This window comes from Dreissena polymorpha, chromosome 8, assembly GCF_020536995.1.
Source record: "Dreissena polymorpha isolate Duluth1 chromosome 8, UMN_Dpol_1.0, whole genome shotgun sequence".
NCBI lineage: Eukaryota > Metazoa > Mollusca > Bivalvia > Myida > Dreissenidae > Dreissena > Dreissena polymorpha.
The window spans coordinates 50,665,652-50,681,378 of record NC_068362.1 but is presented as its reverse complement, the minus strand read 5'-3'; the positions used below and the strand labels follow the sequence as shown (position 1 = coordinate 50,681,378).

Here is a 15,727-nt window from a genome sequence, read left to right as displayed (position 1 = left end):
GTTTACTACTTCTGGTTCTGGTGATTTGTTCCTGGTGTGCGGTGATCGGTTTACTACTTCTGGTTCTGGTGATTTGTTCCTGGTGTGCGGTGATCGGTTTACTACTTCTGGTTCTGGTGATTTGTTCCTGGTGTGCGGTGATCGGTTTACTACTTCTGGTTCTGGTGATTTGTTCCTGGTGTGCGGTTATCGGTTTACTACTTCTGGTTCTGGTGATTTGTTCCTGGTGTGCGGTGATCGGTTTACTACTTCTGGTTCTGGTGATTTGTTCCTGGTGTGCGGTGATCGGTTTACTACTTCTGGTTCTGGTGATTTGTTCCTGGTGTGCGGTGATCGGTTTACTACTTCTGGTTCTGGTGATTTGTTCCTGGTGTGCGGTGATCGGTTTACTACTTCTGGATCTGGTGATTGATTCCTGGTGTGCGGTGATCGGTTTACTACTTCTGGTTCTGGTGATTTGTTCCTGGTGTGCGGTGATCTGTTTACTACTTCTGGTTCTGGTGATTTGTTCCTGGTGTGCGGTGATCGGTTTACTACTTCTGGTTTGGTGATTTGTTCCTGGTGTGCGGTGATCGGTTTACTACTTCTGGTTCTGGTGATTTGTTCCTGGTGTGCGGTGATCGGTTTACTACTTCTGGTTCTGGTGATTTGTTCCTGGTGTGCGGTGATCGGTTTACTACTTCTGGTTCTGGTGATTTGTTCCTGGTGTGCGGTGATCGGTTTACTACTTCTGGTTCTGGTGATTTGTTCCTGGTGTGCGGTGATCGGTTTACTTCTTCTGGTTCTGGTGATTTGTTCCTGGTGTGCGGTGATCGGTTTACTACTTCTGGATCTGGTGATTGATTCCTGGTGTGCGGTGATCGGTTTACTACTTCTGGTTCTGGTGATTTGTTCCTGGTGTGCGGTGATCTGTTTACTACTTCTGGTTCTGGTGATTTGTTCCTGGTGTGCGGTGATCGGTTTACTACTTCTGGTTTTGGTGATTTGTTCCTGGTGTGCGGTGATCGGTTTACTACTTCTGGTTCTGGTGATTTGTTCCTGGTGTGCGGTGATCCGTTTACTACTTCTGGTTCTGGTGATTTGTTCCTGGTGTGCGGTGATCGGTTTACTACTTCTGGTTCTGGTGATTTGTTCCTGGTGTGCGGTGATCGGTTTACTACTTCTGGTTCTGGTGATTTGTTCCTGGTGTGCGGTTATCGGTTTACTACTTCTGGTTCTGGTGATTTGTTCCTGGTGTGCGGTGATCGGTTTACTACTTCTGGTTCTGGTGATTTGTTCCTGGTGTGCGGTGATCGGTTTACTACTTCTGGTTCTGGTGATTTGTTCCTGGTGTGCGGTGATCGGTTTACTACTTCTGGTTCTGGTGATTTGTTCCTGGTGTGCGGTGATCGGTTTACTACTTCTGGTTCTGGTGATTTGTTCCTGGTGTGCGGTGATCGGTTTACTACTTCTGGTTCTGGTGATTTGTTCCTGGTGTGCGGTGATCGGTTTACTACTTCTGGTTCTGATGATTTGTTCCTGGTGCGCGGTGATCGGTTTACTACTTCTGGTTCTGGTGATTTGTTCCTGGTGTGCGGTGATCGGTTTACTACTTCTGGTTCTGGTGATTTGTTCCTGGTGTGCGGTGATCGGTTTACTACTTCTGGTTCTGGTGATTTGTTCCTGGTGTGCGGTGATCGGTTTACTACTTCTGGTTCTGGTGATTTGTTCCTGGTGTGCGGTGATCGGTTTACTACTTCTGGTTCTGGTGATTTGTTCCTGGTGTGCGGCGATCGGTTTACTACTTCAGGTTCTGGTGATTTGTGTCTGTCGACTGGTGTGCGGTAATCGGTTTACTACTTCTGGTTTTGGTGATTTGTTCCTGGTGTGCGGTGATCTGTTTACTACTTCTGGTTCTGGTGATTTGTTCCTGTCGACTGGTGTGCGGTGATCGGTTTACTACTTCTGGTTCTGGTGATTTGTTCCTGGTGTGCGGTGATCGGTTTACTACTTCTGGTTCTGGTGATTTGTTCCTGTCGACTGGTGTGCGGTGATCGGTTTACTACTTCTGGTTCTGGTGATTTGTTCCTGGTGTGCGGTGATCGGTTTACTAGATCTGGTTCTGGTGATTTGTTTCTGGTGTGCGGTGATCGGTTTACTACTTCTGGTTCTGGTGATTTGTTCCTGGTGTGCGGTGATCGGTTTACTACTTCTGGTTCTGATGATTTGTTCCTTGTGTGCGGTGATCGGTTTACTACTTCTGGTTCTGGTGATTTGTTCCTGTCGACTGGTGTGCGGTGATCGGTTTACTACTTCTGGTTCTGGTGATTTGTTCCTGGTGTGCGGTGATCGGTTTACTAGATCTGGTTCTGGTGATTTGTTTCTGGTGTGCGGTGATCGGTTTACTACTTCTGGTTCTGGTGATTTGTTCCTGGTGTGCGGTGATCGGTTTACTACTTCTGGTTCTGATGATTTGTTCCTTGTGTGCGGTGATCGGTTTACTACTTCTGGTTCTGGTGATTTGTTCCTGTCGACTGTGAAAGTATAAGAAGTAATATACATTACTTTTATGTAAACAACTAAAGGTTCTTGACAATCCTGACAAAATTTATTATAAACAGTTTCATTTTCTAAATATGTATATATATTCATTCAATAGATTGAGAACATATTAAAAAGACGTTAACAGCTGGAACATTTTATACATATTTATCGTACTACTTGATATTTTACGAGAGCGATACGACTTATGAAATCGAAAGCGACCAATTTAGCCAAGGATCATAGTCGGAACCATAGGCAACCTGCCAAAATATACCCGTATGGTAATAACGACCGTCAGTTGAATGCCTCATTGAATGAATCGGACCATATTTACTATTTCAGTTGACGTATATTTTCGTGTGAAAAATGATTATGTATTATACAAGTACCTTAACATAACGATGACATTTTTAGCTATTAACTGTGACAGTATTTTGGTTAAATATGAATGCTTCACTATCAAAATGTAGAAATTGTAATTGCACAACATTCTAATTGTAAGTTATTGTAGCATCAATAGATATTGATGTTAGTGCTTTTAAAATGTGTCTTTTACTTTACGCTAATGATATGATTATTTTCGGCAACACCACGTCAGATGAATTACATAAAGGCTTGGATGTACTTGAAAATTATTGTCAGTGCTGGAAAAATATTGTTAACATGGTACCAACTAAAATTATGATTTTCAGAATAGGTTGGCGAACAATTTGTTTACACTTTTACTAGAGATGACAACTGATTCATATAGAATGCAAATTTAATGATCTTGGAATCGTTTTTAAGCCAGGAGTTTATTTTTCGGAAGCACAGACTACGCTTTCAGGACAAGTATTTAAAGCCATTTTAAAAAATGAATTAATATTTATATAAATTTACTGATATTTATGTGAGCCACATATTAAATCCCTTTAATAGACTTATAACTCCAATTTTGAAGTAAAGTTTGGAGCTTTATTAATGGTATGTCCGCTGAGCGTGTTTATATGCAATTTTGTAAATACAAAGTTAAAAATGTACACAAAATGAATTTGTATATGGCGGACTTGGTCGTCTTAATTGTCAATCTTCTTAATATATTTACTTATTATATATCGGATTAAGTTGATAAAAACATCACACACAAGTTAACGTAAATTTTTTATTAATTTTGTTTAATGATTGCAATATTCTACCTAATAAAATTATCTGGTGTTTATTACTTAAAGTGACATTTTCACCGATGTTGGCAATTATTGAAGTATGTCGTTAAATGCTTTACACTGATAAATGTATACTTAGAATCTAAAAAAGCTCCACTAAAACAAGAATAAATTTAAATAAAGAAAAAAAGTATCCCCTTACCTGCGCTCGAACCACTGACCACTGGAGTAAAAGTCTAACACTTGAACGACTCGGGTTTCCGTGCTCATAGATATTGATGTTTTTTATACGCAATCCTCGTAGTGTCACAACATATAACGACAACAACATAACTCTCCTAAATTATTCAATCGTTTCGCGTTGCAACGCTTTATAAATTTCAAGTATTTAAATCGTCAAAAGGTGCATATAATAAATATTTAAAAGCATTATAAAAGTTCAGCATCACTGTTTCCTCACAAAAATCATAACGTCAACGAAAATTTGCAAATCTGAAACATGAAAATGTTTTTTTTTATTTTGTCAATAAACCCAAATATGACAAGGTCCTTTTTAAGACTTGCTTTGTAACATAGGATTCTGCGATGCATGGCTTTTCAAGATGTCGGAAATGATAATGTATTTATGTCAAAAGTATTACAAAGATTAAATGATAATTTTATTACAAAAATGAATGAGATATTGTGAAACAGAAACAGAGCCAATTTGCATAAAAACGACGCCACTTTTCAATTTAAGCCTTATTTCTCTTTCGTATAGATTGTATGTAGAAAGTGGAAGATTGGCCAATCCTCCTGGAACTATAGGCAAAAGAAACTGTAAAGTATGTAATATATTAGACTATTAATTTCTATTTTTTTAAGTGTAGATTGTAATCAGAACTAAGATAACATTGTACAGTGATTGTTATAGCCACCGACCAACTTTGCACACATTTATTGAACTACTTACAGCTTATAAAAACTGTGCTGTTACATTTGCAAATCATTTAAGCAAGGACTTTATATACATATGTTTCGTGTTTACCTATGTACGTATTAAACGGTCGCAATCGAAGCTGTATTTGAATGTTTTTGTTGGTGTTGTTTTTATCAATTGTAATGATTTTCTTTTAAATAATGGCATTGTTACAGTATCGTGACTGTTCCTTAATACTTCTACGACATTACGCCTGTGATATAAGAATTGTAATGCATTGTTTACAGCTATTCAATAAGAATCGACTATTTAACTCAGAAATGCTGAGTTGGTATTTACTTTTGCAAATTGCTAATGCTATTGTTACTTGCATCGTACATAATTGAAATGCATTTCAATAAAGCTAACTGTGAGGTAGCTTAATGTACAAAAGCAAGTATTATAAGCATGTGTCTCATGAAACGAATTTTGTAACTTAAGGTCAGTACATAGTATTATTACATGAGTTCACATGTAGACTTATAATATATACATTATACTATATTTGATATATAATCGTTATTAAAAAGCTCATTTAAATTTTAAGTTATTGAACATATCTAATTATATATTTACTTTTGATAGTTGTAAATATTATTTGCCAGTATTTAATAAAACATTTATGTATTATTGCAGTGATATGTATTGTAGCTTTGTTTTATTGTAAATTATTTGCTTTGTAAACACTGAATGCTTACATTGTTCACGTGGGATTTTCGGCCTTCTGGATGTATTCTTTAAAAACATTCGTTAACTTGACTCTTTTATATAACTTTATTTGCTTTGTATTTTGTAGCCATTGCCTTTAAATTATGCCAAAACGCACAACGTGAGCAACAGTTAATGTACGTATTGCTTCAAATATGCGTGAATGATACACGAAAGAGTGAATGTAGAATTTTAAAAATATGTTTCGTTTCGCCGTTTATCATTATGCATATGATGATATATCTTTTTTTGTTATGACATTTCTTAAAGCTCAATCGAATATACATTTAAAGAAAAATATGTATCGCCACATCGTAGTAATTACAATACCTGTATATAGAATAATGTTTAAGATATTACATAAATATTGCAATTAACAAGAGATCCGACTGTTGTTACTGGGGTGAGAGAAATCTCGAGTATTAAATCATTAATTGGACTGTTTGTGTAATATCTAGTTATTCATGTTGACTATTCAAAGAATAAATGTTAATAAAACCAAGTTTAAAAAGGTTAATGTAAGTTGATTATTTAACGAAATTATTATCGATAATAACATTTATTTATTATAGAATACCATTCATACAATACCTACATGGTTAAATATAAACTATCAAACTCGTACTCATGCGAAATCGATTTTGAAAAGATCAAACTATAGAAAATATTTCTTGGAATGCAAAACAACAATACTTTAAGGAATCCGATGGCGACTCTTGTAAGAAAACATTATCTGTACCCGTAAAATAATAATATCAAGCGAAAGTTCTATTTCTATTCCGTATTGTTTTAGGAAATAAACTTCAGCTGTGAGATCATTTTTATACATTTTAGTTATCCTTATATCGGTATACTTGTTTGTCATACATGAATATAAACATGATTTGGTAAACAGTGATGATTCAAATTTTTGCACATATTTACCACATTGGTGATTTCAAATTATAAAAACCACAAAGGTTTCACAAAACAAGAAAAATAGAATCATAAGTCCCTGTATCGTAGAAATATATATTCCCAAATGTTTTTTCTCAAGCTATCGAAAGGTTGGTCTCGAAACCGATACAATTTAGACTGGGTGGGAAAAAATCAAAGTTCCGAGAATGCATACAAGAGCAGTTGAAAATTTCATGTTTTTTATATGCATCTCATGCTCGTACCATTTTAAAATAAAGTATACTGTATTATGTACATATGAACTATTTGAAATATATTTATCTTACAATTTGGAAAGTAGTTTTTCAAACATGCGTTCTCAATTTTGAATGAATATTCAAACATACAGTTTGGTGTTCAACTTCGCACATATTTGCATACACGTCGTTTAAGATGAACATAACGATGATAAAAAAATCTAATCCGCTAGCAGAAGTCTACTTCAAGGTAAATAACTGCTTTAGATGCAGACATTTCAAGGTTCATTTAATTATTTTACAATGTTTACGGCGATGTAAAAGTGTAAATTCAATGTACAATACCTAGTACTTGCATAGCGGTTATCTTAATCATCTCGATAAAATACTAATTAAAGATTGAAAACATTCCGAACAAACACTGACACAAGATTTGTTTTTAAGATGGGTTTCGCCGCAAAAAAAGTATATATAATTTCAATTTCAGATTTTTTCCTCCCAACATTACACTTGCATATGAATATGAGTCAGAACTATTAAATACAATTAATTAACATTCTTTTCATCGTACCATCAATCGAACATTTCTCATGTTAGTGAAATCTGTAACGGGGTATTTTACGCCGATTTTCAATGTGTTACTTGTTTCGGTTGTAGAACTAAAATTGCGTCTGATTATCGTTTGAACAAATCTGCACATATTAATTAGGATTCCCTATAGCGACCATGTAAAAAGGTTTTCAGTAGTACAGTCGACCTTTTTTTACAATTGAATTACTAATGTTGTGTTTATTTGCTAGTCCTGCTGATTATTTACCTTCATTCTAGAGTTTTATCCATCAACATTTGATCTGTTTTGAAAATAAAGATGTGTGTTTTATATTTTGCTACGGAGCATGCATACGTCCTTTCATGAAACCACTTCAAAACAGACCATCTGATGTTTCATATAAAATTGCCAACAAATACTGCCAATATTGAATTCTTTATTTCTAGAGAGATATATAAATTGCCAAACATCATTCAAACGTACGATTGTGGCATAAATTCCATCATTCGTACACAAAATTGCAATGGGATTTTGTCATAAAGCCCATCTGATCAAACAAGTTGTGTAAAGGGAATTTTAATCATTAAAGTATAGTCTTTGTGTGATAGGTATTCAATATTCCACCAATGAACATTAAATATGATGGTGAATGAAAATTTTATTTTATATTAACTTGTTCTCATAATACCATTTTTATCATAATTTCTATGCGTTGAAAACGTCTAAAAAGAACATGCTGTTATTTCGTTTAAGTTATTTCTTTAACATAAATAGGATGATAAACAGTACGAATACAGCTCACCCTGTGCGCTTACATACACTGTTTATTAATTTGAATGGTTTGTGTTTATTTCAAACTTGCAATAAATAGATATGACCTAATTTAAAAAAATGAGATGCGCCTACGATCATGCGATAGAAAACGACTTCAGTGCCTTCAACGCTTTGATTTAAGGAGAACATATATATTCATTATGTTTAAAGAAATATCTACGCGTCGCACTTCGAAGAAAAATGAAAAGCCAATAAAGAAATTTCAAATTTAAAATCAACATGCATACATTTTGTCTTTTCGAACACAACGTTTTCATGACTAAAAACTCTACATCAGCACGTTATGTGTTAACGTATAAGTTCTATAAAGTAGTATGCCTTTTATGTGAGGATCCTGTCTGGCTTCAAATCATTGAAGTCTATTTTCCACTTTAGGTTGTTTGTTTATCCCAATCCTGAACTAATCTAGTTGTATTGGTATTAAGTAAACATTTCATGTTTTAGCAAGTAATAGTGACAAGAAAGATTAAAAGGAATACCGTTGACAATCAAACATTGATCCCCGTCTTTACGATTTCATTGTGAGAATGTTTTAAGCTTGTACCGATTGCCTGTAATAAATGCTTATTAAATTGTACAGCATATTAGTTAACATATAAACAAATGTCCATTTTATTAGAAGTCTATACTCAGTCAACTCTCTTCTGTCTTTTGTATTCGCGTTTGTTATTATGAGAGAATAAAACACCAAATACATAAACAGTGTTCTTAATTACTGAATTTTGATAAAACAGATAGCGACAGTTTAGTTTTTATGTTATGTAATTATTCATAATTCGTTTATCAATCAATTTATTTGAACTTCGTATAATTAGAACAGTAATACATATAATAAATGCCTTGCAAGTCTATGCACATATTTAAAAGTATCACTTATTAGGACGAAACATTCGAAATAGTCCGGAAGGTTTTAAGACATTGTGTGTGTACACAATATGCACAATTGTTTTTTTAAGCGTAAAGTACCACTATTGTTTGGAGATTAGTGGACAACCGATTGCCAAACAACGACTACCTTGTGAAATCTTGTTAGACCAAACATGAAATCTTTCATGCTTATTTCTAAGCTATATTTAACTATTTTGTATATCCGGATTTCACAAAAGCAGTTTCGTTGTTCGACTTCCAATCGACCTACAATGCACATAAAACATTATACCCTTGCAAACACATTTATTTACTGAATATTTTACATTTAATTTCGAGTAGACTGTCTTGTTCCCCGGTTTGGACCATGGTTCCCATTGTACCAACCAGATTATTACAATGCCCCGTATTGTTAGCCCCCGCAAAAATAAAGTTATTTAAATAATGATTTAAGGAATTACTTTTTGCAAAATGGGTCACTAACCACTGCACAAATTTAGCACACTTTTTAAACAGTACACAAGATACTTTGCATTTCATGGACAACAATTTATTTATGTAAATGTTACCATTATTATTTTGTAAGCCTAACAAACAGAAGTTGTTTGGACAAATAGGTCACAGTCGAAATGCTGATTTTATATTACGTTTAGCCATTTCGGTGTTAAAACCAAGCTTAAACATTTTTTTCACCACTGCATTAAATGAGGTATAATTTACACTACTAAAATCATTACTTATGCCATTATTAACACTACCTCCTTTTGGACAAGACACATTTGTAATAAGCCGCCATGATCCATCCGATTTTGGAACGCATAACATTTTCTTATCATGACTCTGTCTGCACCTGCCCCCTGTATAGAAGGTCCCACTTATAGCAACTATAAGAATCGAACTAAAGAATATACAGCATTTTAATAATGGTATATAAGTTACGTCCTCGTATACAACTGATTTGGTCTAACTGAACATTTACAACACTACTATGTTTCCCACAAATGCGTTTCTTAATTTAAATGTTATATTCAGTAATGCTCGACATGTTATTTTCATGTAAAAATAAACATCCCAGAAATGTGTGTATATATAAAATCTTGCCGTATGTTATTCGAAATTAATGAAATATAAATATAAAACATAATTTTGCCTTATGATAGACACAATCTCTTCACAACTTCACAACTGCGTAATATTCATGATATTTAATTGAAAAGGTATTTAAGGGAGAAACACTCAAATCCGAAATTCACACGAATCGATATGAATAAAATTTCTCATTCAGCAAGTGTTAAGCAAAAATGGGTTAGAGTAGTGCAAAGATTTGGATTATCATTTACTACTGTATTTGTGTATACCAGGCATGAATCCATAAAGTGTTGGAAATGAGGAACCAAAATATCTCAACATTCTTTTCGTGTTGAATGGAAATTGTTCTACTAACATGTTTTTATCCTTGTATAATGTCTACTACTGATTAATTTAATCATAAACTTATGGCCTGTATAAACCCAGTATTCTATATAAATCGCACTGATATTGTTACCTAAAAGTTTGATATATTGATGTTGCATGATATCATGTTATGTTTATTGTCGTGTTTTGAATAATCCCAAACGCTGTTAGCAATACTTTATCAACATATGTATGTTACACTGCCGTTAAGGTGACTTATAGGCCTATTGGGCCGGGTGTTCTTTTATGCATTGTATATATGTCTGTCAACACCTTGTACGTAAACACATGTCACTATAATAAAGGATTATCTTATCTTATCTTATCTTATAAGATAACATTTTGTACGGTCTGCAGTTCAAAAATATGCCGCAATGTACACAGTGTCAATACTTTTTTCTCAACCAACAAATGTATATTGTTTTATGTTGGGATGTGTTAAAAATGTGTATTATTTTGTGTTGTATATGATAACAACTTTAATAAAATCCCGATTATACCATTTGTTTACACGTGTGTGAATTATTGGCCTTGGGTGTTAATAATGCTTAAACGCAATATACAATTCCAAATCAAAATCACGAATAGATCCACTCTTGCTCTACATGCTTAATTGTCAGCTTGTCTAATATTAACAACATGATGCTGTTTATAAGAATTGTCTTAATTATTTCTTTTGCTTTTGATAAAACCTAAATTTATCAAACCTATGATACAATTGCATGTATGTTCAAGTTTTGAGTAGTATTTTAATGCTAATGCCACCTCCCTTCAACATACGATCTTAATGTTTTTACTTATTTTTTTTTGTCTCTGCACTTAATAATTGTGGTTGTTAGTTGTTCGCTAGTTGGGTTCTAAAGATCAGTATGCAAAAGTACTACAGTTCAACAATTCACTCAAAAGTTCGTGGATTGAAAGCAAACTGATATATGTTTAGTATTTTCTTTGAGATGCATTAGTTTTACACAACCCGCATTCGCGCCGAGAAGAGTTCGCGGAAATTTTTTACTTACATAACTGATTTAATAAATAAAATGGGTCTTCTGTGCACTTCCTTTTAATATTTTAAAACAGCTCTGCTTAGCAACCTTAAAAACAGGCGATTCCTAATCAGGTAAACAGGACAAAAACGGAAAACCAAATTCCATTTTACTTAGTGATTAATAGAACCACTATTTCATTATTTAAAGCAAAAAAATAATCAAACAATTCAATTCCATTTGCATATTAATTCCTTTTCAGTATTGTTTCATAATGATAAGTAATAGGCTGTTAACTGAGAAAATCGTGACACTCAGAACTAATTTAACCATATTTGCTTAAACGCAACAAAAAACAACACGAAGGTTTGTTTTGATAACATGTTCGATGTTTTTGTGATCGAACTGTGTTGAAATAATACGTGATCTTAAAGACAGCTTTTGGCATGATTGGGAAACTTTGCATTTTGACTCTGTACTCGGTTATTTATTTGCCCTGGAAAGACATAATAGACTATCGATAAATGTTGATAACATTGTATTTCTTTCAAGAAATAGTATAGTGTAATGATAAGACGGAAATCATTAAATTATCTTACCACACATACGTATCGTACTCGGTCAGTCGATATTGAAATATATTGTGAAAGACTGAAAACGCTTCCACAATGTAACAGTTTTCTATAATTAACACAGTTTAACTTATATCGTAAAGTATTGCATTTAGTTATTCCATGTATGAGAAAAAATATATTTTTAAAGACCCGCGTCATGCAACAATGGGTCTTATGCCATATGCAGCCAGTGAAGGTATAGCCCACGTCGCAGTTTTGTAAGGAGAAACATAATGCATTCACGAAACCTTGCGGGGTTTAAGCGAACAGCGCAGCTCCTTACCAGACTGCTCAATTAATCAGACTGTAATTGGGCTACGCTGGCCTTAAACGCCACAAGACCTATTTTCACATTTGATTTGTATATGTCGAATAAAAACTGCATGTTAAACATAGTTTGCAATACTATATATATCCATGATAAAAATAAAATTAAATCATAAGCCATATGAAGACACATATGAAGATGTCTTCCGTCGTATACTACATGTTTAGAATAGTTAACAAAAATACCATGCAGTGAATATGCAATTAACACGTTGCGAATAACAACAAATATAACCTTTTATTAAATTATTTTTAAAGATTTCTCTTACTTTTTTCAAAATCAAGATATTCGTCGATACTCGCAATGCCATAAAAGCGTATGATTATAATTTTAAAACTACACTTTTGTTAAACAATTTACATGTACTGAAGCATAGATTTACTCATGTTTTAGTGATACAAAAGCAAGCACATAGCTCCGCTTTTATAAATACAATACATTATTATGAAGTGAACTATAATATATAACACGCACATCAATGGCATGTCCCTTGTAGATGATTAAATATACTTACATTAACTTGAAACGAAAACAAACAAGACTATTGCAAGGCAATGAAAGTCCCCTTCCTCTCCATATTACCATCTGTCCATGTTTCAAGTTTGATGAAAAAATATGAATAACTTTTAAAGTTATCGCAGTATTCACCATTTTCAGCAATATTTCTTGTCTATGTGTTGCCATAGCAACCCGATTATTGACGTAGGAACAAAATGAAATTACGTGCATAAGCTCCATATTGCCGTCCGTCCATGTTCAAGTTTCAAGAAAAAATATGAAGAACTTTTATTAAAAGTTATCGCAGGATCAAGAAATGTGTGACGGACTGACAGACTGACAGACAGACTGACGCACAGAGCGCAAACCATATAATCCCCGGTAGTGGACTAATAATGATATAAGGCATACACACTCATATGTTATGCAGTGAACAGTAATGCAAAAAAAGTCTAGAGATTTGTATAACAGCTTAATAGACGGCCGCAACACATTTTCATCCAGAGATGATAATAATAACAAATCAAAGCGTGTAATGTTACGTTTATAAATTGTATTATGCATTAGGAGACATTATTCCACTTTATAGGTTGTTGCCTTGTTGGCATTTAATTCTAATCGCGGTGATTAACCATTCATAAGTAAATGCATCCACGTTGATCTTGTGTGGTAGATGCACCATAACTTTGTGCAGTATTTGAATAATTGAGCTGTTAAACGCAGGTTACCTTATTTTGTTAATTATATATTTTGATAAACAAACACATAAATAACACTGTTTATACACTATTATAACACAAATATATATTACACGTTATTATAGTACACTCATGTATTACATGTACCATGCTTTCAATAAAATGGTTAACATAAAACAGTGATGCTGTGGTTAAAGTTGGACTTGTACCGATACATACAAAGTGTAGTCTTCTTAATACTGATTTAGGTCTCACTCTTACAAGACAAATTACGTTAAGCACAGTTAATAAACAAAAGATAACTAGTTTGAAACTACGTAAACATAATATATGAATGAAGTTGTATGAGATTGTGATGCATCTATTGCTTTGTCTGCCAAAATAATTGACAGGTGATGTTTAGTTTCTATATTAAGCTTTTAAAGGACTTCCAGCCATTACTTCATTACTCAAAACTGTCTTGTTTACTTATGGTATTATCGATTTTTTTTGTGGTTATTGTGACGTTATTACATTGCATACAATGCAAAATAACCGTGATGTTGATTATTCCCAATTATCATCTTCAACGGAAACCAATTTCAATTTCATTTGACACTTGTTGGTAGACTCTACCTTGTTATTAAGGTGGTGATATGATATGCGTCATTTTAAAGAAAATCTAAAAAGAAACTAAGTGATAACAACAGTCAGTTTATGCAGTCAAAGTATTATACTATTAGCTCAGAAGTACGGCATTAAATCATCCATCCGTATGTGATTTGGCAGGCAAACCATAAGTACGGCATTAAATCGTCGCACCATCCGTCTGTGATTTGGCATGCAAACCGGAAGTTCGGCATTAAATCGTTGCACCATCCGTCTGTGATTTGGCATGCAAACAAGAAGTACGGCATTCAATCGTCGCACAATCCGTTTGTGATTTTGCAGGCAAACCAGAAGTACGGCATTAAATTGTCACACCATCCGTCTGTGGTTTTGAAGACAAACCAGTAGAACGGCATTAATCGTCGCACAATCAGTCTGTGATTTGGCAGGCAAACAAAAAATACGGCATTAAATCGTCGCACTACCCGTCTGTGATTTTGCAGGCAAACCAGAAGTACGGCATTAAATCATGGCACCATCCGTCTGTCATTTTGCAGGCAAATCGGTGGATCTATGTGTATGTGTAGATGGGCGGCGATCAATTCAGCTTTTGTTACCGCCCGATTATTGGCTTACGCATATGATGATACAAACAACACATAATAAACTGTATAATGCAAGGTATGCATACACAAGCGAATATGTTTAAATAGTCGACAAAACATTCCTCATTAAAACTTGTTCAACAAATATTGTTATTTATGGATGATCGAAATAATAATATATCGTTAGGAAATGTTTCAACAACAATAAAGAAACTATGTCTATTACTTTTCTGACGTGTAACATACCGTTTAAAAGCGAGATAAAACGATTTTGTCAAATATTTATTAATTCATATAAAATGTGTAAAAAAATCTAATTAAACGTATATTTTAATATAAATTTAAATAAACGTTAAGAAGAACATGTGTCGAAAATGCGAAATAAGCCAGATATTTAATTCTGAAATCGAAAAAGGCTGTACAGTCGAATTCGCCAGCATGTATATCATTCATGTACGATGTGAATCTAAATTTAGTTTAACGGTCATTTAAAATGTCTGCAACGATATTTATTCATACGACACACGAACACTAACTAAAAAGACGAATGCTTCGCTTATTATAGGAAAATATGTACGAATTATCTTTGTCACAATCGGCTTGGGGCGCTAATTGTCTTAACTGCATTTTATGAAATTCGTCTTCAATGTATAATTTTTCTTGTCTATTTTGTGTTATTGTAACATATTTTATCAATATATTAAATTGTAACATATATAAAATATCGTATAATCTGGCTTTAACTTGCAACGCATGACTAGTCCGATGGTATGGTGGTATGGTTTGCTATTGATAGTCCCGGGTTTGAATCTGCTAGTTTACACGTTTATTTGTATGTTTCAAACCTACGAAGGCATACGGACAAGTTCATTTTTCAATCCAATTTTCCTCTCCATGAACATGCCATGTGTTTTACAGAGCTTTACAACACAGCGCAAAGTAAAAAAACTCTCTGGTCAGGATTCACACTCGAGACATTTGTTTTCTAAGTATAAAGCCCGAAGCATTTTGTGTTTAATCTGTTCTTTGTTATTGCTAAAAATGTTAGTTTTGGAGTCACATTATGTCCAATGCTGTGAACTGTACTATTGCTGAATATACTATAGCTAAGTATATATTTCTGATTCTGTTCCTCTTAAAGACATCTGGCCATTTATACAAAGTTATTGATACCTATTTCCAAAACGGCAAATAACGCAAATTAGCGGCAAAAACGTAGTTATACAAGTTCACTGTAACAACA

At 33.8% G+C, this 15,727-nt stretch overlaps 1 protein-coding gene across 1 annotated transcript; it reads right to left on the bottom strand.

Moving 5' to 3' along the window:
• Positions 1 to 533: 533 nt before the first annotated feature.
• On the bottom strand, positions 534 to 3,935 carry LOC127840520 (uncharacterized). The gene is made up of 2 exons (XM_052368936.1): positions 3,868 to 3,935; positions 534 to 1,182 (listed from the first exon to the last, which is right to left on the bottom strand). The coding sequence occupies exons 1-2, from the start codon at positions 3,933 to 3,935 to the stop codon at positions 534 to 536; spliced, it is 717 nt and encodes a 238-aa protein (XP_052224896.1).
• Between the last annotated feature and the right edge of the window lie 11,792 nt (positions 3,936 to 15,727).

Excerpts from the sequence above, each read along its gene's own strand:
- LOC127840520 (XM_052368936.1), bottom strand. The coding sequence starts at position 3,935 with ATGAGCACGGAAACCCGAGTCGTTCAAGTGTTAGACTTTTACTCCAGT. Across the intron at positions 1,183-3,867 it reads GGTCAGTGGTTCGAGCGCAG|GAACAAATCACCAGAACCAG; the intron begins GTAAGGGGATAC and ends ACCGCACACCAG.